The sequence below is a fragment of the Somniosus microcephalus genome, chromosome 2 (genome assembly GCF_052327205.1).
Source record: "Somniosus microcephalus isolate GS21.2 chromosome 2, FLI_Smic_1.0, whole genome shotgun sequence".
NCBI classification, from domain to species: Eukaryota; Metazoa; Chordata; class Chondrichthyes; order Squaliformes; family Somniosidae; genus Somniosus; species Somniosus microcephalus.
The window spans coordinates 172,167,070-172,193,421 of NC_140988.1; the positions used below are offsets into that span (position 1 = coordinate 172,167,070).

The window sequence follows — 26,352 nt, forward strand, 5'->3', positions numbered from 1 at the left end:
TGCCAAAGCATCAAAATACATTTATGGTTGAACACATAAACGCAGTTCTATTCATACAGTGTATAAACAGGTATATCCCTGAGTGTATAAATATACATTCGCATTGTTTATATATACTCTTTTCTTAGTTTACTGGTTGTCCCTCTGTTCATGGCAAGCTGTAACATAGTGTGCTGCCAGTGTTACACAGCTTCTCTCCTCCCCCAGTAGGAATGGGAGTTTTTGGTTGTCATTCAGATTTCTGAATTCAGGGCATACTTGTGAGAATTTTTGGTAGAAATTCTCCCTGATGCCCTGATATTTTCCACAGGCTGTGAGGAAGTGCATCTCTGTCTCCACTACTCCCTAACTGCAGTGAGAGCATATCCTGTCTTCTCTTGGCAGCCTGGTCTGCCTGTGTCTGCCTTTTTCGATCGCTAGGCTATGTTCGCTAAGTCTGTACCTTGTCAAGGTTCTTCTCAGTTTGTTATCCTTTACCATGGTCAGGTAATCAGCTATGTTGTATTGTCTGTTTAGGGCCAAGTAGCAAATGAGTTTGCTTTGGGTTTTTGTTGTTTCTGCCCAATATGTCAGATATTTTTCCTTTTGCTTAGCGACGATTGTGTTGGGTCGAATTCTTTGTGTTACCCTGTCACTGGTTATTGTTAGTATTGTTAGTGGTTATTTCACTGAGTCCCAGGACTAGTTGACTGAGGGTATTCTTTTTTATGGTCAGCTCTTGGCATTTCAGGGCGTCGTAGTGATAGCATTGGGGGTTGCTCATTTGTAGGTGATTCCAAAATTTGGTGGCTCTTTTTTGGATAGTGATTATTAATGGATATTGGCCTAGTTCCGCCCTGCATGCATTGTTTACTGTTTTCCTTTGAGTCCGGAGGATACTTTTACAGAATTCTGCATGTAGGATCTCAATTGGGTGTTTGTCCCATTTTGCAAATTCTTGTTGTGTTAGCGGTCCCCATACCTCACTGCCATAGAGTGCAATTGGTTCAATTACTGATTTGAAAATTTTGAGCCAAATGCTAATTGGGATTTCTATTTGGATTGATTTTTTGATGGCATAGAAAGCCCTTCTTCCTTTCTCTTTCAGTTCATTCACAGCCAGTTTGAAGTTTCCCGTAGAACTGATTTTTAAGCCCAAGTATGTGTAGTTAGTGGTTTGTTCAATTTTGGTTGTTCCTGCTGTGAAATTTATTTTGGGTCCCTGACATTTGGATCTTTGCTGGAACACAAGGACTTTGGTTTTTTGGGGATTTATTGTCAGGGCCCAAGTCTGGCAGTACGACTCCAGCAGGTCCAGGTTCTGCTGTAGCCCCTCTTTAGTTGGTGACAGCAGAACCAGGTCGTCTGCATAGAGGAGGAATTTAACCTTGGATTCATATAGGGTGAGGCCGGGTGCTGTAGATTGTTCAAGTAGTTTTGCCAATCCATTTATGTAAATATTAAAGAGTGTCGGTGAGATTGGCGAGCCCTGCGTCACCCCCCGTCCCTGTGGGAAGTATTTTGTTTGTTTGTCTCCAATTTTAACTGCACATTTGTTGTTTGTATACATTGATTTAATTACATCATATGTTTTCCCTCCTACCCCGCTTTCGATAAGTTTCAGGAATAAACCGTCATGCCAGATGGAGTCGAAAGCCTTCTGGAAATCTACAAAGCATGCGTAGATTTTGCTTTTGTTATGGTGAACGTGTTTGTCAATTAGGGTCTGTAGGGTGAAGATATGATCGGATGTTCTATAGTTTGGCAGGAATCCAATTTGGCTTTTACTCAAGACATTGTGCTCCTCAAGGAAGTTTATAAGTCTTTTGTTTATGATGTTACAGAATACCTTCCCCAGGTTACTGTTTACACAGATGCCTCGATAGTTATTTGGGTCGATTTTGTCCCCACTTTTGTATATGGGCGTTATGAGTCCTTTGTTCCAGATATCAGGGAAATAACCGACACTCAGAACCAAGTTGAAGAGTTTTAGGATAGCCAGTTTCATTTTGTCGTCTGTGTGTTTAATCATCTCGTTTAGTATGCCGTCTGTCCCGCAAGCTTTTCCTGGTCGCAGGTCCTTGAGTTTTTCAAGAAGTTCTTTTTCTGTTATTATGGCGTCTAGCGGGTTTTGGTTATCTTTTATGGCCATTTCTAGCTTTTCCAGTTTTTTGCATATTTGGTGTTGCTCTGGTCTTAGTGTGTTTTTCTGGTATAATTTTTCAAAGTGGTTTACCCATGTGTCCCCATTTTGAATGGCCAAATCGTCGTGTTGTTTTTTGTGTAGTGTCTTCAAGTTTTCCCAGAAACAATTGGAATCAATGGATTCCTCCATGGAGCTGAGTGTATTCTTAATATATTGCTCTTTTTTGGTTCTGAGTGTGCTTCTGTATTGTGTTAGTGTCTGACAATAAGTAAGGCGTAATTCCTCGTTTTCTGGATGTCTGTGTTTTTGGTTTGATATTTTTCTAAGTTTTTTCCTCATGTTATGGCAATCTGGGTCAAACCATTTTTCATAGTTTTTTGTTTTGGGTTTGTTCTTGCGAGCTTTCAAGTTTGCACTTGTTGCCAAATTATCAAAAATGTTGTTTAGGTTAGTAACTGCCCGGTTTACGCCTTCTTTATTGTGAGTGTATATGTTATCCAGAAAGGTGTCTAAGAGAGCTTGAGTTGATGCGTTGTTAATTGTTTTCTGGTATTTTTCCGAGTCGTTTTTGGCCCATCTGTACGATTTTTTGGTGTTGTACAGTTTACAGGGTTGTGTTTCTATGTTGTTTGTTTCTGTCGTTTTGAGATACATAGTAATTTGGCGGTGATCTGACAGTGTTGTTTGTGGTTTGACTGTGAATGCTCTGAAAGAGGATGGGTCTAAATCTGTAATCATATAGTCTACTGTGCTGCAGCCAAGAGGTGAGCAATAGGTCGATCTTCCTAGGAGGTCTCCTATGAACCTACCATTGACAATGTACAGACCCAGGTTTCGACAGAGCTGTAGTAGCTGTTTTCCGTTGGTATTTGACTGCTTGTCGCAGTTGTGCCTGTATGGAAGGGAAGGGATGTCAAAGTGGTTATTCCCGAATACGTAATTGTTTCCCTGATTATTGGTGAAGTCTGGTTCTTCGCCCGTTCTTGAATTGAGGTCCCCACAGATCAACACGTTCCCCTGGGCCTGGTATTGGATAATTTCCCCCTCCATGTTGGAGAAGGTGTCCTCTTTAAAGTACGGGGAATCAATTGGAGGGATATAAAGTGCGCAAATGTAAACATCTTGGGTGTTTGAGATAATCTCCCTCTCAAGTTTGAGCCACATGTGGTTTTCGCCCTTTTTTATAAATTTGATGCAATTCTTAAGTTCTGTTTTAAACCAGATCAGTATGCCTCCGGAGTCTCTGCCTTGGGTTACACTTGGTAATTTATTGGAGGGGACCACCAGCTCAGTGTACCCTTGGGGACAGCCAGTGTGTCCTTTTCCTTTATACCAAGTTTCCTGTAAAATGATAATATCTAGATCTTTAGTTTCATCTATGAACTCTGGGGTCCTACTCTTCACGTCTCGCACCGAAGAGCGTAGACCTTGGATATTCCAGGTCGAAATATATAAGGATTTCATGTTAAGTTTGATCTTTTACTATGATAGGTTAAAGAGTGGTACGTGTTTGTCGTGTCTAAGTGTGGGAAAAAAAGATCATCTCAGTTGTCTATAAAAGTTAATACTATTTGGTTACAGTTCTTTCTATTAATTAGTCCTTGATCCAGAAGGCGGAAGTGGATGCTGCTGCACATCTGCTTATTGTCTCTTAATGGATTGTTTCTGTCTGAGGCATTGCATACGTCCTGTGCATCTCTCCCTCTGTCTGGCTGGGAGCGGTCCTGTTCCCCTGTGGGACAGGAGTGGTGCAGGTCTGATATTGTTGTTTTGCATGGGGATCCTCTCTGGTCTCGGTTGGTGTGGTGGTGGTTTTTGTAGTGGTCCTGATATGTACCCCGCTGATCTCTGGTGGTCGGGGGGGGGGGGTCCTCTTGGAGTTTGGGTATGGACCCGGTTAAAAGTGACGTCCTTCAGGGCTTTAGCAAAGATCGATATTCTTTTCCTTTGGATGTGGACGTGGTCATAAAGACATTCCTCATCGAGGGTGGGGTGTTGGGCCAGGTGCACGTTGTGTGTTGATTCGCAGTCTCTTGCTATGCTGGCATTTATCTCATGAATTGTGTTGTTGTTGAAGTCTGTTCTCGGCAATATTGTGGAAACAGTGATTCTAGTGTTTGGAAATGTACTGCTTGCCTTCCTGATCATTGCTCTGAGCGATGTTGCTACCTCTTTCTGTTGGGCCTTTAGGTCATTTGTGCCCGTGTGTATTATTATGTGTTGGGGGGAGCCTAATCTGGCTTTGGTCAGCCATCCCATGGCTCTGTCTGTTGTTGGGCACCAGATCTTTTCTACTTTACTTCTAGGGAAGAGCTTTTTCTCCCATAGAAATTTCCCATTTGAGTCTATGAGTATTACGATGTCAGCCTTGTTTGTGTTTACTGTCTGGTGGCTTTCGCCTGGACTCATAGTGTGTGTGTTGGACTGGGGTGTCTGGTGTGTGCGTACCTCTTGTGAGCGGCTCGCTTGTGGTTCCACAGTGGTGGGGGAAGATTGAGAATCAGTATGCTGGTCGGTCTGTGTGGCACCCCTTGTATTGTGTGTCTGTTGCTTTTGTACCGTGTGGGAGTGCATCCGTTCCGTTCGGCTCTGTCTTGTCTTATCTCTAGCCTCTGGTTGCTGGTCTAATGGTGTTATCTCTCCTCTATGGCTCTCTTCTTTTTCCTGCAGCTCTTTCACCTGATTCCTCAGTAGATTCACCTGGTTCTCAAGTAGATTCAGCTCTCTCTTGTGTCTCTCCCTCTCCTGCTTTTGTTCATGATTCATTTTGAGGAACTCCTCTCTAAGTTTAACCATCTCTGTCTCTAATTGATTAAATTTATCTTTTTGTTGTATCAGGCTGTGTGATCCCGGGGTATGTGTCTGGTCGGCCCTGGAAGGCTCACTCACTTCCTGGCTATGCTGCTCTTCTCTTGGTGAGCTGGGATTGTAGGGGGACTATGTGTGGCTTCCTCCCTGGTAGTTATGCTGGGGTTGTCAGTTGTATCGTGTGGCTGTGGGTCCCTGGGGTTAGTGTCTGGTTTGAACTGTGTGGCTCGTTCACCTCCTGACCAGGCAGATTTCCTCCTGGTAAGTTGTCAATGTTGGGGAGAGTGCGGGCCACTCTGGGCTGTTCCTTCCCCTCTTAGTTAATCCTTTCAGTGTCCTGAAGGCCGTTGCAAATTTGTCGAGGTTGCCTTGCACTACTATTGTTCCGGTATTGTACACGTTGACAGTCGTGGTTGCCCTGTTTCCTGTGTGTTAATTTTCATTTGGACCCATTTGCGGTATTTTCTAGCTTAACACTGGTATAGTGTGATTTTATTGCTGTGATCCAAGCCGCTGGCTGATCTGAGTAGAAAATGAGGTTACTTTTTGTCCCATTATTGTACCAGTCAGCAAAAAGATTTTCTGGTTTTTCTCTCATCTGATCATGCTTGATCGCTTTTAATTGCTTTTTTTGCGGTGTTGGGGGGAAATCTGGAAGCGGTTGCTCTCAGTGTCCCTCGGGGCTGTTGTGGATCTTCTGATTCGCTCATTTTTGTAAAGTATTGTTGTTCTTAGAATAAGCTTTTCTGGGGCCCCGGGTTTGGTGTTTCCCTCTCCTGTTCGCGACCTTTCCCGGTCCCCCTCTCCGACCCCGTGGTCCCTGGGCCTTGGCTCCTGGGTTCACCCTTCTCAGGTCTGGGTCTGTGAGCCCTGTTTCCGGCGCCTTCGGGCTGTTCCCCTCCCCCTCACAGGTTCCTGGGCCTCTGTTTCGGCCTGGCTCCTCGGACCTTTCCCTGGGCCTCCCTCCCTGGCCCTGTACTCACGGTCTGGTTGCAGCCTTCTGTTGCTCCCCTTCTCCTCAGAGTCTCTGTGCCTGATGGCCTGGCTCCTCGGGCCTTTCCCGTGCTGGATTCTGGGCTGCGGCCCGAGTCCCACGGCTGTGCCGATTGCTGGATTGTTGGGCTGCGGCCCGAGTCCCCTCGGCTGTGCCGATTGCTGGATTGTTGGGCTGCGGCCCGAGTCCCCTCGGCTGTGCCGATTGCCGGGCTGCGTTCTGAATCTCCTCGGCTGTGCCGATTTCTGGGCTGCGGCCCGAGTCCCCTCGGCTGTGCCGATTGCTGGATTTCCTGGGCTGCGGCCCGAGTCCTCTCAGCTGTGCCGATTGCCGGGCTGCGTTCCGAATCTCCTCGGCTGTGCCGATTTCTGGGATGCGGCCCGAGTCCTCTCGGCTGTGCCGATTGCTGGATATTCTGGGCTGCGGCCCGAGTCCTCTCAAGCTGTGCCGATTGCCGGCTGCGTTCCGACTCCTCGGCTGTGCCGATTTCTGGATTGCGGCCCGAGTCCTCTCGGCTGTTCCGGTTGCTGGACTGGCTGTGGCTGCTGCCGAGTCACCTCGCCTCCTCGAACTCGGTCCCGATGCCGCAGACTCAACCGCCGCTGCTGAAGCCCCGTGTGGCTGCCGTTCACTGGTTTGTGTCGTTCTTCTTGTTTCTTTTTTGCTTGGCTTTTTTTTGTTCTCTATTTTCCTCTGGTTTTTTTTTCTTTCTTTGGTAGTCTTTCTGGCGGTCGTTCCTTCTCTACTTGTCTAGACTAATCTAAACTTAAACTAAACTAAAATTAACTTAACTAGAACTAAATTTAATTTAAAACCTTTTAAAATTGAAATGAAACTTTTTCCCACTTTAGACACTAAAAACACTAAAATCTCAGCAGCCCATCTTCAGCGTGTGTATTCACTCCGTCTGCTCTCTCTCTCTCTCTCTTTCCCTCTCTCTCTCTTTTCCCTCTCTCTCTTCTCTCTTTTCCCTCTCTCTCTTCTCTCTTTTCTCTCTCTCTCTTTCTCCTCTCTCTCTCTCCTCTCCCTCTCTCTCTCTCCTTCCCTCTCGCTCTCTCCTTCCCTCTCGCTCTCTCCTTCCTCTCTCTCTCTTCACTCTCGCGTCTCTCTCTCTCTTCCCTCTCTCTCTCTCCTTCCCTCTCTTCTCCTTCTCTCTCTCTCTCGCCTTCTCTCTCTCTCCTTCTCTCTCTCTTTTCCCTCTCTCTCTTTCTCTCTTTTCCCTCTCTCTCTTCTCTTTTCCCTCTCTCTCTTTCTCTCTTTTCCCTCTCTCTCGCCTTCTCCCTCTCTCTCTCCTTCCCTCTCCTTCCCCTCTCTCTCTCCTTCCCTCTCTCCTTCCTCTCTCTCTCTCTCCTTCCTCTCTCTCTCTCTCTCTCCTTCCTCTCTCTCTCTCTCTCCTTCCCTCTCTCTCTCCTTCCCTCTCTCTCTCTCTCCTTCCTCTCTCTCTCTCCTTCCCTCTCTCTCTCTCCTTCCCTCTCTCTCTCTCTCTCTCCTTCCTCTCTCTCTCCTTCCTCTCTCTCTTCTCTCTTTTTCCTCTCTCTTTCTCTCTTTTTCCCTCTCTCTCTTTCTCTCTTTTTCCCTCTCTCTTCTCTCTTTTTCCTCTCTCTCTTTCTCTCTTTTTCCCTCTCTCTCTTTCTCTCTTTTCCCTCTCTCTCTTTCTCTCTTTTCCCTCTCTCTCTTTCTCTTTTTCCCTCTCTCTCTTTCTCTCTTTTTCCCTCTCTCTCTTTCTCTCTTTTCCCTCTCTCTTCTCTCTTTTTCCCTCTCTCTCTTCTCCCTCTCTCTCTCTCTTTCCCTCTCTCTCTCTCTCTCCTGACCCCTCTCTCCTTCCTCTCTCTCTCTCTCCTTCCCTCTCTCTCCTTCTCTCTCTCTCTCTCCTCTCTCTCTCTCTCTCTCTTTTTCCCTCTCTCTCTTCTCTCTTTTCCCTCTCTCTCTCTCTCGCCTTCTCCTCTCTCTCTCCTTCCCTCTCGCTCTCTCCTTCCCTCTCCTTCCCCCTCTCTCTCTCCTTCCCTCTCTCTCCTTCTCTCTCTCTCTCTTCCCTCTCTCATCGCTCTCTCTCCTTCTCTCTCTCTCTCTCTCTTCCCCCCTCTCTCTCTCTCCTTCCCTCTCTCTCTCTCTCCTTCTCTCTCTCCTTCCCTCTCTCTCTCTCTCTCTCTCTCTCCTTCCCTCTCTCTCTCTCTCTCCTTCCCTCTCTCTCTCTCTCTCCTTCTCTCTCTCTCTCCTTCCCTCTCTCTCTCCTTCCCTCTCTCTCTCCTTCCCTCTCTCTCTCTCTCCTTCCCTCTCTCTCTCTCATCTCTCCTTCCCTCTCTCTCTCTCCTTCCCTCTCTCTCTCTCTCTCTCTCTCCCTTCCCTCTCTTTCTCTCTTTTTCTCTCTTCTCTTTCTCTCTGTTTCCCTCTCTCTCTCTTCTCTCTTTTTCCCTCTCTCTTCTCTCTTTTCCCTCTCTCTTTCTCTCTTTTTCCCTCTCTCTCTCTCTTGTCCCTCTCTCTCTCTCTCGCTCTCTTCCTTCCCTCTCGCTCTCTTCCTTCCCTCTCGCTCTCTCCTTCCCTCTCTCCTTCCCTCTCTCTCCTTCTCTCTCTCTCTTTCCCTCTCTCTCGCTCTCTCTCCTTCTCTCTCTCTCTCCTTCCCTCTCTCTCGCTCTCTCTTCCTTCTCCTCTCTCTCTCCTTCCCTCTCTCTCTCTCCTTCCCCTCTCTCTCTCTCTCCTTCCCTCTCTCCCCTCTCCTTCCCTCTCTCTCTCTCCTTCCCTCTCTCTCTCTCTCCTTCCCTCTCTCTCTCTCTCTCCTTCCTCTCTCTCTCCTTCCCTCTCTCTCTCCTTCCCTCGCTCTCTCTCTCTCTCCTTCCTCTCTCTCTCTCCTTCCTCTCTCTCTCTCTCCTTCCTCTCTCTCTCCTTCCTCTCTCTCTCCTTCCTCTCTCTCTCCTTCCTCTCTCTCTCCTTCCTCTCTCTCTCCTTCCTCTCTCTCTCCTCCTTCCCTCCCTCTCTCTCCTCCCTCCTCTCCTTCCCTCCCTCTCTCTCCTCCTCCTCTCTCTCCTTCCCTCTCTCTCTCTCCTTCCCTCTCTCTCTCTCCTTCCCTCTCTCTCTCTCTCTCCTTCCCTCTCGCTCTCCTTCCCTCTCTCTCTCCTTCCCTCTCTCTCTCTCCTTCCCTCTCTCTCTCTCTCTCCTTCCCTCTCTCCCTCTCCTTCCCTCTCTCTCTCTCCTTCCCTCTCTCTCTCCTTCCCTCTCTCTCTCTCTCTCCTTCCCTCTCTCTCTCTCCTTCCTCTCTCTCCTTCCTCTCTCTCTCTCCTTCCTCTCTCTCTCCTTCCCTCCCTCTCTCTCTCCTTCCCTCTCTCTCTCTCTCTCCTTCCCTCCCTCTCTCTCTCTCCTTCCCTCCTCTCTCTCTCTCCTTCCCTCCCTCTCTCTCTCTCCTTCCCTCCCTCTCTCTCTCTCCTTCCCTCCCTCTCTCTCTCTCTCTCTCCTTCCCTCCCTCTCTCTCTCTCTCCTTCCCCCTCTCTCTCCTTCCCTCTCTCTCTCTCCTTCCCTCTCTCTCCTTCCTCTCTCTCTCTCTCTCCTTCCCTCTCTCTCTCTTTCCCTCTCTCTCTCTCCTTCCCCCTCTCTCTCCTTCCCTCTCTCTCTCCTTCCCTCTCTCTCTCCTTCCTCTCTCTCTCTCTCCTCTCTCTCTCCTTCTCTCTCTCTCTCTCTCCTTCCATCTCTCTCTCTGTCTCTCTCTCCTTCCCTCCCTCTCTCTCTCTCCATCCCTCCCTCTCTCTCTCTCCTTCCCCACAATGTCAATCAACAAGGCACAGGGGCAGACTTTGCACCGGCACCGCCGGGCACTCCAGCTAGTATTTAATAATTCGTTAGAAAAAGGTGTAGTGCCAGAGGACTGGCGGACAACTAACATAATACCTATATTTAAGGGGGATACAACATGTGCAGGGAATTATAGACCAGTCAGCTTAGGAAAAATAATGGAATCCCTACTAAAGGAGAGAATAGAAGAACATCTAGAAATGAAAAGTATAATAACGAATAGTCAGCATGGATTTCAAAAGGGAAAGTCTTGCTTGACCAACTTCATTGAATTTTTTGAAGAGGTAGCAGAGAGAGTAGACAAGGTTAATGTAGTAGCTGTAACTTATCTAGATTTTCAAAATGTCTTCGATAAGGTACCCCATGATAGACTAATGAATAAGGTCAGAGAGTGCGGAGTCAGGGGACAAGTGGCAGAATGGATAGCTAACTGGGTTCAAGACAGAAAGCAGAGAGTGGGAGGAAAGGGCAGCTATTCACAGTGGCAGAAGGTGGGTAGTGGTGTTCCACAAGGATCAGTGCTGGGACCACTGCTGTTCACAATTTACATTCACGATTTAGACTTTGGAATCAAAAACACAATTTCTAAATTTGCAGATGATACCAAATTGGGGGGGATAGTCAATACTGAGGAGGACTGCAACAAATTACAGGAGGACATTAATAAATTTGCAGAATGGGCAAATAATTAGCAAATGAAGTCCAACACAGACAAATGTTAGGATTTACATTTTGGTAGGAAGAATAGGGAAGTCACATCACTTGGAGGGTGCGAGTCTAGGTGCGGTAGAGGAACAAAGGGATCTTGGCGTACAAATACACAAATCACGGAAACTTGCGCCACAGGCCATAAAAAATGCAAACCAAGCACTAGGGTTTATTTCTAGAGGGATAGAATTGAAAAGTTATGCTAAACCTGTATCGAACCTTGGTTAGACCACATTTGGAGTACTGCGTGCAGTTCTGGTCGCCATATTATGAAAAGGATATAGAGGCACTGGAGAGGGTGCAGAGAAGATTTACAAGGATGATACCAGAAATGCGAGTTTATACATATCAGGAAAGGATGGGCAGGCTGAGGGGTGACCCAACAGAGGTCTTCAAAATTATGAAAGGTTTTGATAGAGTGGATAGAGAGAGAATATTTCCACTTGTGGGGAAGAGTATAACTAGAGGCCATCAATATAAGATAGTCACCAACAAATGCAATAGGGAATTCAGAAGAAACTTCTTTACCCAAAGAGTGGTGAGAATGTGGAACTACGAGAGTGGTTGAAGTGAATAGTATAGATGCATTTCAGGGGAGGCTGGACAAGCATATGAGGGAGAAGGGAATAGAGGGTTATGCTGATAGATTTAGATGAGGAACGATGGGAGGAGGCTCGAGTGGAGCATAATCACCGGCATGGTTGGGCCGAATGGCCTGTTTCTGTGCCATATATCCTATGTACTCCAACCCCCTTGCAATAAAGGTCAATATGCCATTTGTCTTCCTAATTACTTGCTGTACCTGCAAGCTAACTTTGTGTTTCCTGTACGAGGGCTCCTAAATCTCTCTGAACACCAACATTTAATAGTTTCTCATCATGTAAAATATATTCTGTTTTTCTCTTCTTCCTACCGAAGTGAATAACCTCACATTTCCCCACATTATACTCCATCTGCTACCTCATTGCCCAATCACTTAACCTGTCCATATCCCTTTTCAGGCTCTTTGTGTCCCTGTCACAGCTTACTTTCCCACCTAGCTTTGTATTGTCAGCAAACTTGGATACATTGCACTCGGTTCCTTCATCTAAGTCATTAATATAGATTGTCAATAGCTGAGGCCCAAGCACCGATCCTTGCAGCACCCCACTAGTTATAGCCTGCTACTGGAAAATGACCCGTTTATCCCTACTCGCATGCAATTACTGCTCTTGTCCTTCTCACTCGTAGAGGTTGCGGGGCTGGGAGGTGTTGTCAAAGTAAGCTTGCTAATTCCCTCTCCTTCCCTCAACTCCCAACTCATGCACTTCCTGCAGTGAAGGAGGGGACTGTCTTGTCATTATGACTCTTATCCAGTACCCAGGACGCACACGGTGGACAAGACTCTTTATCCAATGTTCCCCTCTCACTCACCCGTGGAGAGAAGCCAATGCAGCTGACATCATGAACGCAGTGAAGTGAGGGATCAGATCTGTGACCCATCATTCCTTGGCACTGTGCGCCATTATGAAGCACCACCACACCACTCAAGGAGGTGCAAACTTCCACCCCACCAGTTTGGGTTGGATTCAAACCCAGGCACAAGGCGCAACAGGGCCTTAGGCTGAGCCACTGCACCACATTCTCCTCTAACCGGGACAATGTTCCAAGAGACAGACTATAAAGGAGAAATAACAACAGAAAATGCTGGAAAAACTCAGCAGGTCAGGCAACATCCGTGGAGAGAAATTTGAGTTGACGTTTCGGGTTGGACCCTTCTTCAAAACTGGAAAGAAAAGAAACTAGCTCGAAGGCAGGGCTGCGATCGGACAAAAGAATATTCTTTTGTCCGATCGCAGCCCTGCCTTCGAGCTAGTTTCTTTTCTTTCCAGTTTTGAAGAAGGGTCCAACCCGAAACGTCAACTCAAATTTCTCTCCACGGATGTTGCCTGACCTGCTGAGCTTTTCCAGCATTTTCTGTTGTTATTTCGGATTTCCAACATCTGCAGTATTTTGCTATCAGACTACAAAGGAGGCCTGATTGCATTTAGAGTTCTAATTTGTTTTGAATTTTAGTCAAAGTGATACACTGCAAATGTAAATTATATGTCCTAAACCATTTAGCAAATACTCCTAACACGTACTGCATGGCACATTTGCTTATATTCTGCTATCTCCCTTAAAATTAAAACTATTACTTACTGCTGTACCAGTTATGTGATGTTGCACATCTTTAGAGCAAGTTCCAATTTTATATTTATAACTCTTGTGCCTTTCAGATAACAGTCAGCTTCCCTGCAGCAGTTCAGTAGCACTGGTTCAAACCTGAACCATTTCTAACGCCCACAGATTATGTTGTCATAAAAAATGGCTGCCAGCTGCAACATGGTTTAGGACATCATCTCAGCCCTTCAATTACTGCTGCATAACTCATCCATGCTGTTCATTATCCTGTATCTATTATCCTAAAACAAAAACCTTTCGTTGGCGGAGTACAGCTAGACTGCATATGCCGACTCAACTGAGACAAGACCTGGCAATAGCTACGTTCTAATACTGCTAGCATCATTATTGTCTTTATTGATGTAATATAATCTGTTCTGCTGTACAGGTATTACAGCCAAGATGCTGTCAGGGCCCATAACCTTTGCTGTGTCCAGTGCACTCAGCTGCATCTTAATGTTACATGTAATGAAGCAAATTGGCTGGACACTGGCAGCTATGATGGTGGGGATCTCAGGAATAGGATATCCACTTGGCACTTTTGGCTGAAGGCACGTGTAAACACTTCAGCCTCGTCTCTTGCTCTCATGTGTTGGGCTCCACCACAGATGATAATGGTGATGTTCATGGAGCCTCCTCCTGTTAGGTGGCTAGTTGTCTACTACCACTTTCAAGTGGATGTGGCAGGTCTAGAGAGCTTTACACATTCAAGATCCCATGCCACCATTGGAAGAGGAGCAGGGAGTTCTCCCGTGTCCTGGCCAACATTCTGCCCTCAACAGACACAACCAAAAATTGAACAACTGATCACCCATCTCGTGTGTTTGTGGGCTGTTATTGTGCGTAGGAAGCTACCACATTCACTTGTGTGACAACGATGACTGAACTTCAAAGTCATTTATTATGTGTAAAGACTTTGGGACATTTCGAAGAGAAGTGTTATGCAAATTACTTATTTTTTCTTTTGCCACATAGAGATTGATACAGTATTATTTATTGGTGGGGACGGGGGACGAGAAAGAAGAAAAATAAAACCACAAATGTTGGAAATAAAAGAAAAATCACAAAATGCTGGCTATGCTTTTCCAGCATTTAAGAGAGAAAGTTAGATGAACCTTTTTGGTGGAAGCCGATATTTGCATTTGTTTTCAGGTTTTCTTCATATTCTATGACACACAATATTGTCAAAAAAATGCAGAAATGCAATTTACTGATGTGACATTTGAAAAACACCGTTGAAGACTATTTAACTGAGTATCTGTAAATGAAATATTTTTTTATTAGTGATGTAACTGTGCTGCATTGGAACAGGGAACAATTTAAAAACGTATACATTTTAAGCACGCCCCACATGCTGCAGTTTGCATCTTATATATACTGTAACATGAAGGTGTGCAGTAAAAGTGAAAGGAGCTCGTGCTATAAATAACTACGGTGCCTCATCAAGTTCTCATAATTAATTTCAGCAGTGCAGGAGAAATTCTGAATAATTACTTTAAGTGAGACTAATGGAAGTCAGTTTTAAATTTGCAGAGATTAAATCATTTCAACTGTCTGTCTCAGTCAAAATTCAAAGCAAGGGTTGTTGCGAGACAGGAAATGAGGCAGTTACTGACTTTTTCAGATATTGATAGCTTGCCTGTTTACTGTAAATTCAGAATAATGAATGGCAGAACTCAGAATTTATTCTGCAATTACATTTAGCAATTTTCACTGTAGTTACGACAATCTATCAACTTTCCAGCTATGTTGATGGTGCTTTTTTTTCTTAACAGCATTCAATGCCAGAAGCAGCCCTACCTTCAAAGAGCAGGAGATTCCAAGTTCCCATGCTCTGTGGAGCCGCCCCAGTCACCAGGTCCCCTCATGCTAATAATTTGATTTAATGCACTGCAGAGTAAAGCAGGAGACCGGAAGGAGAGCATCGGAGACTGATGCTGCAGAGCGGAGTAAAGTATACATCTGTACTGACAACATTACAATGCTTCCAACATTACAACATTGACTACACTTCAAAAGTACTTCATTGGCTGTAAATCACTTTGGGATGTCCTGAGGTTGTAAAAGGTGCTATATAAATGCAAGTCTTTTTTTTATTACAGGTAGGGCACTCCTCGATGCAGAAATTACTAGAGTTAGGTTGAAACTGCCCAAATTAATTTCAGAGGGTTATAATAATCAGGCAGACATTTGTTTTGTCCGTTGCTGAGTTCACTTTCAATGCCACGCCTGATTATTATGACAAGAAAAAAAAGTCTGGCATCTCAGGCTTTTAGAATCCCAACTATAACTTAAGCTCGCCAAAGATCAGTTTTGCTTGACGCATGTACTTAAAAGTCACAAACAAATTTGAATTTGGTTCCTACTGGTGACTACAAATTGCCATTAAATGTAATGCTGAGCTCTAGTACTGTTCTTCTCTCAGGAAAATGGAGCAATCAAAGCAAATTGGACATGGGGTGATGAGGAGAGTTAGTGGGAAGGTCAGCAAACAGTGCAAGTACATTGATAAAAAATATTACCTACAACTGTAAACAATGGATCATTTTACCAATAAATCCATACAATTGGGAAATATTAAATAACCAATGATGATCAAAAGCAGGGTGAGTGAAGAATTTCCTTACTCTTGGCTTTTATTGATACTGTGTCTCATCATTTTTTCTATGTGCATTGCTAAGTACAGCTGCAATGCAACAGAAAATACAAACCTGCAAACAGTATTGAGGAACAATTAACCTGAACAGAGTGTTACATAGAATCATAGAAATTTACGGCACAGGAGGCCATTTGGCCCATCGTGGCTGTGATGGCCGAAAAAGAGCCATCCAGCCTAATCCCACTTTCCAGCTCTTGGTCCATAGCCCTGTATATTATGGCACATATCCAAGTACTTTTTAAATGTGATGAGGATTTCTGCCTCTACCACCCTTTCAGGCAGTGAGCTCCAGACCCCCACCACCCTCTGGGTGAAAAACGTTCTCCTCAACTCCCCTCTAATCCTTCTACCAATTACTTTAAATCTATGGCCTCTAGTTATAGGCCTCTCTGCTAAGGGAAATAGGTCCTCCCTATCCACTCTATCTAGGCTCCTCATAATTTTATACACCTCAATTAAGTCTCCCCTCAGTTTCCTCTGTTCCAAAGAAAACAACCCCAGCCTATCCAATCTTTCCTCATAGCCAAAATTCTCCAGTCCTGACAACATCCTCGTAAATCTCCTCTGCACCCTCTCTAGTGCAATCACATCCTTCCTGTAATGTGGTGACCAGAACTACACGCAGTACCCTAGCTGTGGCCAAGCTAGTGTTTTATACAGTTCATGTAGTACCAACAAACAAACAAAGCTGTCTGGGATACCGTGTTACAAAGCTAGACCTGTAAATCTTTCCACTGAGTCCACTTTATGGGCTTTGCTGTCTTGGTTTATGGCATCATTCTAAACCTCGTCAATCATGTTACAGCTCTGTGACACATCATCCGAGCCAGTTATCATCTGATTTGTATCATCAAAAGCAGGCAATGTGAGATGGACTACTGACATCTAAGTGGTCTTTAACTGATTTGAGGTTTGCATAGGTGGTATATCAGACTAATTTAGGACAGTGTACCCTCCAGCTACACATTATTCTAAATGTAACATATCCATGGCCTAGTCATAAACCATATACCATTTTTATGGTGCACTAAGGGAATATAATATCTGCTTAAAAAGACATTTCTTCTGTGAACGTGGCAGTAGGAGAGATTTGGCTGAGGCAACTAAAGTATCACAGGGTGCAGGAAAATAATGTTTCAGTTATTTAAAATTGCCAATTGTGGCCTCTTGCGCACCCCCGATTTAAACTGCTTCACCATTGGTGGCCGTGCCTTCAGCTGCCTAGGCCCTAAGCTCTGGAATTCCCTCCATAAACCTCTCCACCTCTCTACCCCTTTCTCCTCCTTCAAGACGCTCCTTAAAACCTAGCTCTTTGACCAAGCTTTTGGTCACCTATTCTAATAGCTCCTTACATGGCTCGGTGTCAACTTTTGTTAGATAATGGCTCCTGTGGAGCGATGTTCTCTGTAATTGTTTTTGGGTCGCGCAGCCCCTTTACTGCGCAGGTCCCCTGGAGCGCGAAAGGGAACATTGCTGTGGCACGCCTTGGGATATTTTACTACGTTAAAAGTGTTATATGTTGCTGTTGGTGAGCGGTAAAGGCTACTCCTGAATGTCAAAATCTACCAATCAGGGACCAGTCTTTTCCAATCCGTGAGGACAGGGAACGCTAAACAGCTTGAAGGTGATAAAGTTGGCACTATCACACAAAGAAGAAAGGAACTGGCAGAAGCTTTGCCAGCCAGATCAAACAGCTCATGGGATGCATTTTGCCCACAGCCCATGTCTTGAACACTGATGACATAAGGTTTTCCCCCAATAAAGTTCTGCTGTACACTGTTTATCCTGTATTTGTAACGTACATCTTCCGAAAATCAGTTTTGCAGATAATACATGAGGTCAGTGCTTCATGACTCAAAGTACCAAAGAGAAATATAATTTTTAAATCTTCTTTTTATAGCGTTTTGTTTTGAATAAATAAAACAAACAAATGTAACAGACATCACACAAGGGGGCATGTTGTTTAAATGGGTAATCACGCGCAATTCATCCTTAGATTGCTGTCAGTTTATTCAGTCCTATTTACCCACTCTTGGTATAAAACTGGAAAGAAAAACATTTACTGAATTTGAAAATTTAAAGACTCACCAGCGCACAGGTCCTAAAGGCCAGACAGTTAATACAACTCAAGCACCTGTGAAAACAAACCGAGTCTACTTTGCAGCAATATTTCTTTAAATCTTCCATTGCCTGAAGATTTCTCTCTCACAACTAGAAAAGGCTTACCTCTATAAATCACGGGGTCATATTTTTATGTGCATTCTTCTTGCATGCAGTAAATACAAACATTTCACTGACATGGGGTAAATTTTTATCCACAGCACACCCAGCTCAGAGCTGGGAGCACATATCGGGAATTGAGGCCTCTGTCCACTATGATTTCCTGACCAATAATTTTAAAGGATGTAAAATTGTGGCTGGCAATTAAGCGGTTTATTATTTTTTTTTTACCACCTTCGCATTCGTGCCCACGTTTTACCAGCGACTCAAATTGACTAATAATGTTGTATACCTGCAGAGATCTGCTTGAACTTTGTTTGTTATGTCATCTGACGCTGCGATAAATTCTCGTTTATTCCATTGGCACGAGAAAGGCTGATGATCTGTGCTTGAATTTGGAAATTTTTCTTCAATGGCATGGAAATTATACATTACTGAACTGGCTGAGAATTGTTTTGCAAAGTCCATCTCTTGTCCATGATCCTGCAGTGTTCATGCAGACAGCAGTCCCAGCTTCACTTGACTGCAATACTGCTCCTGGCTACTTCAGCACATTTCCCATAAGAACATTCGAATCTGAACAAAAACTTTTCTTAGCCTTTAAAGCGAGTCAGATTGTCAGATTTCAGACAGCAAAAAAAACTAGAAAGATTTTCTGCATTATTAGGCACATACTCTACCCTCTACAAAGAAGTATTGCAACCTTCTGAAACCATTATTATTTTTCAGTAAGACTTCTTTCTTGTGATGTGAAATGACTGTAAATTTTACTTTCCAGTAGAACATATAAGAAGTCAAAATCCAAGAAAAGACCATTTGGCCTTTTGTAGCTCATCGTCCAAGTAACCTAACTCTCCTATTACAGGTACTGCAAACTCTTTGGTTTAGCATCAAAACAGCAGTGGACTAGTAATCTGGAGGCCTGGACTAAAAATCCAGAGAATGAGAATTCAAATCCTATCAAGGCAGTTTGAGAATTTGAACTTAGATTAAAAAATCTAGAAATAAAAAAAGCTGGTAGTGGTTAAAGTGACCATGAAGCTGTTGGATTGTCGTAAACATAGAAACATAGAAGATAGGAGCAGGCCATTCGGCCCCTCGAGCCTGCTCCGCCATTCAATGAGATCATGACTGATCATCCAAATTCAGTACCCTGTCCCTGCCTTCTCCCCATATCCCTTGATCCCTTTAGCCTTAAGAAATATATCTAACCCCTTCTTGAATATATTTAATGAATTGGCCTCTACTGCTTTCTGTGGCAGAGAATTCCACAGGTTCACCACTCTCTGGGTGAAGAAATTCCTCCTCATCTCTGTCCTAAATGGCCTACCCCTTATCCTTAGACTGTGACCCCTGGTTCTGGACTCCCCGGCCATCGGGAACATCCTTCCTGCATCTAGTCTGTCTAGTCCTGTTAGAATTTTATAAGTTTCAATGAGATCCCCTCTCATTCTTCTAAACTCCAGCGAGTATAAGCCCAATCGACCCAATCTCTCCTCATACGTCAGTCCTGCCATCCCAGGTATCAGCCTGGTGAATCTTCGCTGCACTCCCTCCATGGCAAGGACATCCTTCCTCAGATAAGGCGACCAAAACTGCACACAATACTCAAGATGTGGTCTCACCAAGGCCCTGTACAACTGCAGCAAGACATCCTTGTTCCTGTACTCGAACCCTCTCGCTACGAAGGGCAACATACCATTTGCCTTCTTAACCGCCTGCTGCACCTGCATGCTTACCTTCAGCGACTGGTGCACAAGGACACCCAGGTCTCGTTGCACTTCCCCTTCTCCCAATCTATTGCCATTCAGATAATAATCTGCCTTCTTGTTTTTGACACCTAAGTGGACAACCTCGCATTTATCCACGTTATATTGCATCTGCCATGCTTCTGCCCAATCACCCAACCTGTCCAAATCATACTGGAGTTTCTCGGCATCCTCCTCACAGCACACACGCCCACCCAGCTTTGTGTCATCTGCAAACTTGGAGATATTACATCTAGTTCCCTTGTCTAGATCATTAATATATATAGTGAATAGCTGGGGTCCTAGGACCGATCCCTGCGGTACCCCACTAGTCACTGCCTGCCACTCGGAAAAAGACCCGTTTATTCCAACTCTTTGCTTTCTGTCTGCCAACCAGTTCTCTATCCAAGTCAATACCTTGCCCCCAATCCCATGTGCCTTAACTTTACATGCTAATCTCTTATGCAGGACCTTATCGAAAGCCTTCTGTATGTTCGCCTTTATTGCAAGAGGGTTTCAGTGTAAGAGTAAGGACGTCTTTCTGCAATTATGTAGGGCTTTGGTGAGACCACACCTGGAGTATTGTGTACAGTTTTGGTCTCCTTACTGAAGGAAGGATATACTTGCCTTAAAGGGGGTGCACTAGATTGATTACTGGGATGAGAGGGCTGTCCTATGAGAAGAGATTGAGTAGAATGGGTCTATACTCTCTGGAGTTTAGCATAATGAGAGGTGATCTAATTGAAATGTATAAAATTCTTAGAGGGCTTGACAGGGTAGATGCTGAGAGGCTATTTTCCTTGGCTGGAGAGTCTAGAACTAGGGGTCATAATCTCAGGATATGGAGTCGGCCATTTAGGACTGAGATGAGGAGAAATTTCTTCACTCAGTGGGTTGTGAATCTTTGGAATTCTCTACCCCAGAGGGCTATGGATGCTCAGTCATCGAGTATATTCAAGACTGAGATCGATAGATTTTTGAACGCTAAGGGAATTAAGGGATAGGGCGGGAAAGTGGTGTTGATGTAAAAGTTCAGCCATGATCTTGTTGAGTGGTGGGGCAGGCTCGAGGGACTGTAAGGCCTACTCCTGCTCCTATTTATATTCTAAGGTTATGTTTATACGGTTAGATGAGGTGGGGTGGGAAGAGGCTTGTGTGGAGCAAAGACCAGTTGGGCCGAATGGCCTGTTTCTGTGCTGCATATTCGATGTAATTGTGGGAAAACCTTCACCACACTGATTGCAGTGGTTCAAGAAGAAGCCCCGCCACCACCACCTGAGGGCAACTAGGGATGGGCAATAAATGTAAGTCTGGTCAATGATGCCCACTTCCCAAGAGTCAATTTTTAAAAACTATTACAGTACTTTGTTTTAAATTCTATCAATTGATATGAAGCAACAAGCCAAAATTCAGTCGTTTTAATGGTAGCAGTAATGGAAGGCAAAGCTCAGAAATAAAACCAAACTGAAAAGCAGGCGTATTATAAAATAAACAAATTGGGAGTGTTCAAGGCAACACACACTCAAAGCACTGTAAAAACTGTTGGACCCTTGCTCTTGTGGATTCTGTCACCATCTGAACTCATGTGTTGTAGCCATTATGAAACAATGCTATTACTACATGGTGAAATGCTCAAAACCTTTATGAAACACTGACTATTTTTGATTTAGTTTTTAAAATCTTTCTATTACAAGATTACAGGAACGTAAGAAGTCACACAACACCAGGTTATAGTCAAACAGCTTTATTTGAAATCACAAGCTTTCGGAGCGCCGCTCCTTCGTCAGGTGAAGTGGAGAAATGCATAAAGACACAGCTTATATAGTCAGAGAATCATGTCAGATGTTTACAGGTAATGTTTCCAACTGCCATTTATCACACCTCGGCAAAGAACTTTGATGTAATGTTTTCCTGACTGACCTGTTTGGACACCATTCACACCTTTGACTGCTGTGATTATCTCTCTGCCGAGGTGTGATAAATGGCAGTTGGAAACATTACCTGTAAACATCTGACATGATTCTCTGACTATATAAGCTGTGTCTTTATGCATTTCTCTACTTCACCTGATGAAGGAGCGGCGCTCCGAAAGCTTGTGATTTCAAATAAAGCTGTTGGACTATAACCTGGTGTTGTGTGACTTCTTACATTTGTCCACCCCAGTCCAACTCCGGCATCTCCACACCAAGATTACAGGAAGACACTGGTCAGTAGACAGAGACTGCCATCAATAAAGATTGCACATCCTCACTGAGCAATTCCAGGTATCACAGTCCTAAACTCTAACCTCAGGGTATCTCTTTCTGGTGATGATTTCCTTTAAAGAAGGGATTATGAAACTGAGGTGCTGTATTTAGGTGAATAATACACTTCACAACTACTTAAGAAGCAGATTTCCCTTTGTATCTAAAATGACTCTGATGTTATCTTTATTGCTGAAATCCTGCACCTAAAAGGCGGTCTTCAGATCCTTATACAGTGAAGATTTTTACTAGTTATTGATGGCTTTTTGCATGCCATACAAATCCCAGATAATGAGCTCTATTTGGGATGTTAAAATATCTTTTAAAAAAGTCTTTCTTCCATCAACTGCTTCCAGGAATTAATTCTAAAAACAAAAATCTGTTGGGAGACTTGTGCATTGTTGAACAGTACTGCTGTACAGCAAAGAAAGCTGTATGATTTTTTAATGATTCTGATTAGAAAATATTTGCACATTAAGACTTGATTTCACTTGGACTTCTGTTGTTTCATGTAGTTACCCCTTCCTTTGCTTTGATTTGTACGGTGCAATTATAGTGCCATTTTTACATCAATGAAAGCAGTTTCTGGTTTGCATCATTGCAAAAGGTGCAGTACAACTCAGGAGACAGGTCCTGATCCAACTCTTGAAGATACTAAAGCCAAACACTGCAAGTCCCACTCCAGGAGCTGCTCTCACATGGCTGGAGGTTGCACTGGGTCCAGTATATTAATTGGACCTCCCAAACACTTTATGAACTTATATTCAAAATTTTATTAGTAAATGGCTAATCGTCCCACCTGCAAATATTAGCTGCCCAGGACTGGAGCTCTGCACGTGCATCCAAGCACATGTGCAGAGCTGTCTTGTGACTGACCTCAGTGCATCCCTCTAGTCTGAGACCAGTAGCTGCAGTACAGCTGCAGCCTTTCCCTCCCTTATTTCAAAAAAATATTTTCACCCTTTCTTGAGGGTCCCCTTGCATCACACATCATTCCCCAAATGAAAGGAAAAGGATGGGGGGCAGGGGGGGCGGTAGGGGGAAGTCATGTTTTTGAGTCTGTCACAATGAAATGCATCAGAATGCTGTTTGGATAACTCTTATATTCGCCACCTCTCCCAGATGCCCCCACTGAGATGAGACACTAAGGGAAAACAGAAAACTGTGTAATGCTAACAGTTAGTACCATTGGGTGGGTGGGGGGAAGACACATCACCAGTTTTACATCCGTTGCAAGTCCATTTATTTTTACTAGTTACTGGAGCAATGAAGGATCAGTTCACACTGGACTTGTACGATACTGACAACACCATAAAAACTGTGGAAACATCAATGCAGACAAGGAGGAAATGGATATAATAAATCTAGCAGCCCTTTGGATTTGAATACTGTTTATTTTGAACGAGCACACGGGGGCCAAGCAAACATCTTGTGGAGGAAACATTTCAAAATTCTTTCCTACTTTTCTTAATTTACTCCAGATTTATTACATTGCAGTGAAAAGATTAAGCAGAATGAAACATTCCATCATGGATCCTACTTCAAGTCTCAGTTAATGACCTAAAGGCTTATTACCTACGAATTATCTGCGCTAAAACACATGTCTAACACATGGTTCATTAACATGATCATTTACAATGAGACATTTTTAAAAACCTGCCAATCAACCCATTAACAAATTATTTACTTTTTCAGAGTTTATTTCATTCTTTACCCGAAAAGATGGTCTTTTATTTAAAACTACTTATAAAATGATTTAATGCAGTTCCTATATGGGGTACGACTTTAGACTTTTGAATATTTCTACCAGTGGATCTCCCATAGTGTTGCCTTATGGTGAGCTGGAGGATTTGTTCTTTTCCAATGATTGGGTCTAATAGCATGGAACACAGCCAGGTATGTTGGGGTAGTGTGTATATGTTAGGACTGCATTTCAAAGCAAGAAAAATAATGAGGAAATGCAGAAAATGCCATGGCAGGCAGCGATGAGGAGGTCCTTTAGACTCACTGTTGCCCTATGAAAAGATTACAACGAGCTCCTTAGAAAAGTAACAAAAAGATATTATTGTAAAAACTGAGAAACAGCGGGAAAATCCTCTTGCACCAAGAAAGGAAAGGGTATAGTGGGTTTCTTTTTGCAGCAATACAGCTGCAAAAGAATACACAAAATGGAGGGGAAAACAGAAAAATGTAGTCAGAACTGGTTCGACCACACAAGAAATGAGTTGGTTGGAGTTAATGATGATGATGATGAACTGAGGGAAGGGGAGAATTCGAGAAAGATTACACATAGTGCTTTGGACTGAAACAACAACAACTTGTATTTATATAGCGCCTTTAACGTAGTAAAATGTCTCAAGGTGCTGCACAGGAGTATTACAAGACAAAAAATGACACCGAACCACATAAGGAGAAATTAGGGCAGGTGACCAAAACCTTGGTCAAAGAGGTAGGTTTTAAGGAGCGTCTTAAAGGAGGTAAGAGAGGTAGTGAGGCGGAGAGGTTTAGGCAGCGAATTCCAGAGCTTAGGGCCTAGGCAACAGAAGGCACGGCCACCAATGGTTGAGCGATTATAATCAGGGATGCTCAAGAGGGCAGGGGTGGGGGGGTGGTTGTGGGACTGAAGGAGATTACAGAGATAGGGAGGGGCGAGGCCATGGAGGGATTTGAAAACAAGGATGAGAATTTTGAAATCGAGGCGCTGCTTAACCAGGAGCCAATGTAGGTCAGCGAGCACAGGGGTGATGGGCGAACGGGACTTGGTGTGAGTTAGGACACGGGCAGCCAAGCTTTGGATGACCTCAAATTTACGTAGGGTAGAATGTGGGAAGCCAGCCAGGAGTGCGTTGGAATAGTCAAGTCTAGAGATAACAAAGGCATTGATGAGGGTTTCAGCAGCGGATGAGCTGAGGCAGGGGCGGAGACGGGCGATGTTACGGAGGTGGAAATAGGCAGTCCCTGTTATGCTGCAGATATGTGGTCGGAAGCTCATTTCAGGGTCAAATATGATACCAAGGTTGCGAACAGTGTGGTTCAGCCTCAGGCAGATGTTAGGCAGAGGGATGGAGTCAGTGGCTAGGGAACGGAGTTTGTGGCGGGGACCGAAAACAATGGCTTCGGTCTTCCCAATATTTAATTGGAGAAAATTTCTGCTCATCCAAAACTGTATGTCGGACAAGCAGTCTGACAATTTAGAGACTGTGGAGGGGTCGAGAGAAGAGGTAATGAGGTAGAGCTGGGTGTCGTCAGACACACAACAACAACAACTTGCATTTATATATGGGGAAGAGAGTGAGAAAACTGTGGAGGCAAGTTTATATGCAATTTCTGCGAATAATTTAACTTTCTAAGTTATTTCTTACATTAATACGAGAAAGCAATATGGATGCTGAAAGTATTTTGAAAGAACTGGGTCTCCACTTTCTGATGTCTCTTCTATTGTTTTGTTTTAAAATATTATATAGCCACATTTGCATCAATGTGAAATGGTTTCAAGTGTGCATTGGTGCAAACGGAGCAAGTGAGATGCCGGACTGCTAAGAAATCTATTCAAAAAGCAGTTCAATGTTTATGTTTAGTTCCTGAAAGATTGAACCCAGTCAGGATGTTTTGTGAGCTTCAGACACATTGGATAGGTCAGATATCTGTTGTACACGAACTTCAATATAAGGGGCATGCGTTCCGTCCAAAACTTGCATCGGAGCTTTGCCACAATGGGCAAACTGATAATACAGCCTGCCATAACTGTTATGCCTGTAGGTGGCACTGTGACTGGAGTTTTCAATGATGAGTGTCACACCTTGCCTGTCACACATTCATCCAGCCTGATGTCACACACATTTTGTACAGATATATGCATTGTTTCTTTATGACCTGGTTTTTCTTAAAGTTCATTTTGTTTTATGTTAACAAACTTTCCCCCAAGGCCATGGGCTATTAATGCTTTCCTGAAGCCGACCGGCAGTTACTGAGTGTCATCAGAGCGGGTGGGTAGCCGGATTGGTGAGCTGACCTTTTATTTATTTTAAAATATTTACAGGCCTGAATTGTTCTGGAAGCCGTTGCTCTTCTAATTGTCACGGGCCACCCCATTCTCCCTGGTATATATTAATCATAAAATTTTACATGGCGTTTGAGAGCAGGTGGCTTGGGTGAGTTGAGGGAGGATGGGTGGCTCTAGTGACTGCCCCCCCCCGCAGAGCAGCATCCACTCCAAGATGATAATGCACTCAACAATTGACACAGCAGCGCTTTGCCCTCAGTGCCTGCAACCTGATGTCAAATTTTTCGTAGTCGACGTGTAACCTTCATGCCTCACTCACACTAGACTGTAAACACATTCTGCAGTGGTCGTAGACACCGTTTTGTAAGAAATGTATTTTCCTTTTTTAAAATAATAATTTTTCCCCCCCCAAATCAGACCAGCCCCATCTCTAAACCCACCTACCTGAGAAGCCAAATAGTCAACCATGCCTCAAAAATAGACTTATTTCATGTCCGCAGCGGATTGGAAATTTGTGTGAAGCTTCAGTTGTGATGTCTCAGCAGATAAAGCCAAAAGCGCCATCACCAAGGCTTTTTCAGTCCTCGATAAACTTGCAGCAGTGTGAAATCTGAAAGGCCATGTCAGGGAAACATTCCATGATTGACACATTTAAACTTGATGACCGTTCCCCCACCCCCACCACCAATCCCGTATTCGCTGTGCAGCACACCCCCTCAGAAAATGCAGCCAAGAAATACTCAGCCAACACCCTTGCACTGCTGATGAAATTTAGCCTGTAATCTTATACCCCATAACTGAGAAACTGTGCAACCACCGCACCCCCCCCCCCCACCATCCCACTGACAGAGAAACTTGGGAT

At 44.2% G+C, this 26,352-nt stretch overlaps 1 protein-coding gene across 10 annotated transcripts in view; it reads right to left on the bottom strand.

Annotated features, from left to right (window-relative positions):
* The window catches only part of LOC147123103 (LIM domain-binding protein 2), a 547,106-nt gene extending 520,981 nt beyond the window's left edge, over positions 1 to 26,125 (bottom strand). For 3 of the 10 annotated variants that reach the window (XM_085966638.1, XM_085966673.1, XM_085966631.1), the window contains exon 1: positions 25,935 to 26,119. In XM_085966638.1, the coding sequence (XP_085822764.1) occupies positions 25,935 to 25,958 (24 nt within the window). In that variant the 5' untranslated portion in view covers positions 25,959 to 26,119. Of the gene's footprint in view, positions 1 to 25,934 lie in introns of all 10 variants that reach the window. The other 7 variants (XM_085966683.1, XM_085966690.1, XM_085966645.1 and 4 more) reach the window with 6 other exon arrangements.
* Between the last annotated feature and the right edge of the window lie 227 nt (positions 26,126 to 26,352).